Genomic DNA, 2,431 nt, shown 5'->3' on the forward strand with positions numbered 1-2,431 from the left:
CTCCCCATACATATCTGCCTTCTTCTTCTTCTCCTCCATACAGAGATGTTAATGTAGGTGTATATCTCTTTGGTCACCCTGTAAGGCTCACCTCTTCTTTCTACTTGTGTATATCTTCTTCATAGTCATCCGTACTACCCTTTCTTCCTGTCCACAAGGTTGGAGATATGCGAGAAGAAAAGTGTGTTTCATAGAAAAGCATGCTTACCCGGGAATTTCTCTTTCTTGTTCTTTCTATCCTCTTTATCATCCATCTCCCTCATCGTTGAATGACCTGTCTTTTCTATCTACGCCTCTAGATCTTCTTTTCGCATCTCTAAAGACAGACTCTTCTCTCCTCTTCCTTTCTTTCTTTCCATCTCTTCTCTCTCTTTGTTTTCTTCCCCTTTCACCTCTTTTCTTTCTTTCTGATCTCTTTCTTTCTTTCTTTGGATGGCGACGAAGATTCGTGGGTTTCTGCAACTTACGTGACTATCTTCCTCTCCCAGTTTTGAGCGTCTATCTCTTCATAAGACATCGCTGTCTTCGGTGGAGAACGGAAAAGTCTTTTCTTCTCTCCCAAATGAAGAAGCAGAGAATGGAGATCCGAAGACGCGACTATCTCCAGAAAGTAGAGCAGCATCGGGTCCTAGAAAGTCTTATGAAGCAGTCGCGTGCAAACTACTTCAAACAAAGTCCAGAAAGAAGAGACAGAACCAGAGGAGAAGAAGAAGAAGGAGAGAATGGCAAGACATCTCTCCCCCCTTCATCTCCTCTTCTCACATTACAGCCGTCTTCATCCACTTCTCCTCCTAATGTTCATACGGGTATAAGGAACCCGCAAGACAAGAATCTTCTTCTCGCAGCGATGCCATCGAGAAGCTCCGAATCTTTTCCCGACAGACCTCCCTTTAATCCTCTCCGATCAGATACAAATAGCAGCATGGGCTCGACTGGAAATCTTCATCTTCCTATCGGTAATAGTAGTAGTAAAAGTGCGAATCTGGAGGGAGGTGTACATACACCTCAAGACACTTCTTCTATGTTATACCCCCCTTTCTCTTCTTCTCCTCTTGTGAACGCCAACAAGGTCACTCTACAGAAAGAGGATGGGATGCTGCTTTCTAAAGCACACCTTACGACACCTTCTTCGTTTCTTCCCTCTCCTTCTTCGGCTTTTGCGTCATCTTCTTATGACGGGGGAGAGAGTAAGAAGAATAAGACGGATATGATGGCTATGATCCTGAGAAAGAAGAAAGAAAAGAAAGAAGATGAGAGACAGAAACAACAGCAAGAAGAAGAAGAAATTATGAAATTTGACGAGAATGCATGGAGAGAAGAAGATCAAGATCTACAGATGCCCCCAGAATCTCTTGTCTCATCTTTGATAGGATTTATCTCATGTATAGAAGCGCTACGAAATCTCTCGTGGAAGCGGTGGAAAGAATTCGTCGAAAAGTACGCCCTCCTCTTGACTGTATGGACACCTCAAAGCCCCTCTGCAAGGATGACTGAAGGTTGCCAAGAAGGAAAGAAAGAAGAAAAGAAAGAAGAAGAACAAGAAGAAGGAGAAAAGAAGAAAGAAGAAAAACAAGAAAGAGAAGAAGTAGAAGAGAAGAAAGAAAGAGACGGAGAAGGAGGAAAAGGGGGAGAGGGACAAGAGACAGAAAGAGAGAAGAGAGCCAAGAGATTGATAGAGAATGAGAGAAGCCGGAGAGAGAATTTAATGAAGGCTTTTCTATGTGAAAGGATTGAACAGAATGTGCATAGTACCTCTCTCTTCGAATCCAAGATGAAACAGTTTAAATTACTTAAGAAAAAGAAGAAGAATCTTCTCCAAAGAGAAGACATGCACCTTCTTCTCACCTATCAAGAAACAGAATCCGTAAGTCAGCTATCTATCTTTAATCTATCTTTAATCTATCTTCAAAGCCCCTACCTACTTATCTCCTCTCTGGAGCCACACACCTGTATATGTATATAGATGGATAGATAAGTTTTCTCATGAAGAAAGACAGATAGATATGCATACATGTATAGATTGATACAGATAGAAACATGCGGACATACATATTCATACATACGTCCATATTCGTATAGACCTTCCTATTCATATATATATATATATACATATACATATTATACATACACACATACATATCCATACATACGTCCTTTTTGATATAGCTAAGTGTGGCTTGTACCTTTATAGTTTTACTTTGCTTGGAAGCGCCCCAAGAGACATGCTCTTCACTCGAGCGACGAGGGAGGAAGACGTTTGACCTGCAGAAGCCCTTCCGTCTTGGACGACTTGAACTGAAGGCTACGCTTCTCACAAGATACTTAACAGGAGAATGCATGCACACCTACATACACACCTACATACATACATATGCATATATATACACCTACATAAAACATATACATACATACATATATATACACCTACATA

The 2,431-nt window shown here is 41.1% G+C and overlaps 1 protein-coding gene across 1 annotated transcript in view; it reads left to right on the plus strand.

Annotated features, from left to right (window-relative positions):
• Window positions 1-513: 513 nt before the first annotated feature.
• The window catches only part of CSUI_007257 (uncharacterized protein), a gene marked incomplete at its 3' end in the record, with an annotated part of 2,924 nt that continues 1,006 nt past the window's right edge, over window positions 514-2,431 (plus strand). Inside the window, exon 1 of the mRNA XM_068067405.1 lies at window positions 514-1,864. Coding sequence (XP_067920619.1) covers window positions 563-1,864 — 1,302 coding nt within the window. The remainder of the gene's footprint in view (window positions 1,865-2,431) is intronic.

The sequence above is a fragment of the Cystoisospora suis genome (genome assembly GCF_002600585.1).
Source record: "Cystoisospora suis strain Wien I chromosome Unknown contig_3788, whole genome shotgun sequence".
NCBI lineage: Eukaryota > Apicomplexa > Conoidasida > Eucoccidiorida > Sarcocystidae > Cystoisospora > Cystoisospora suis.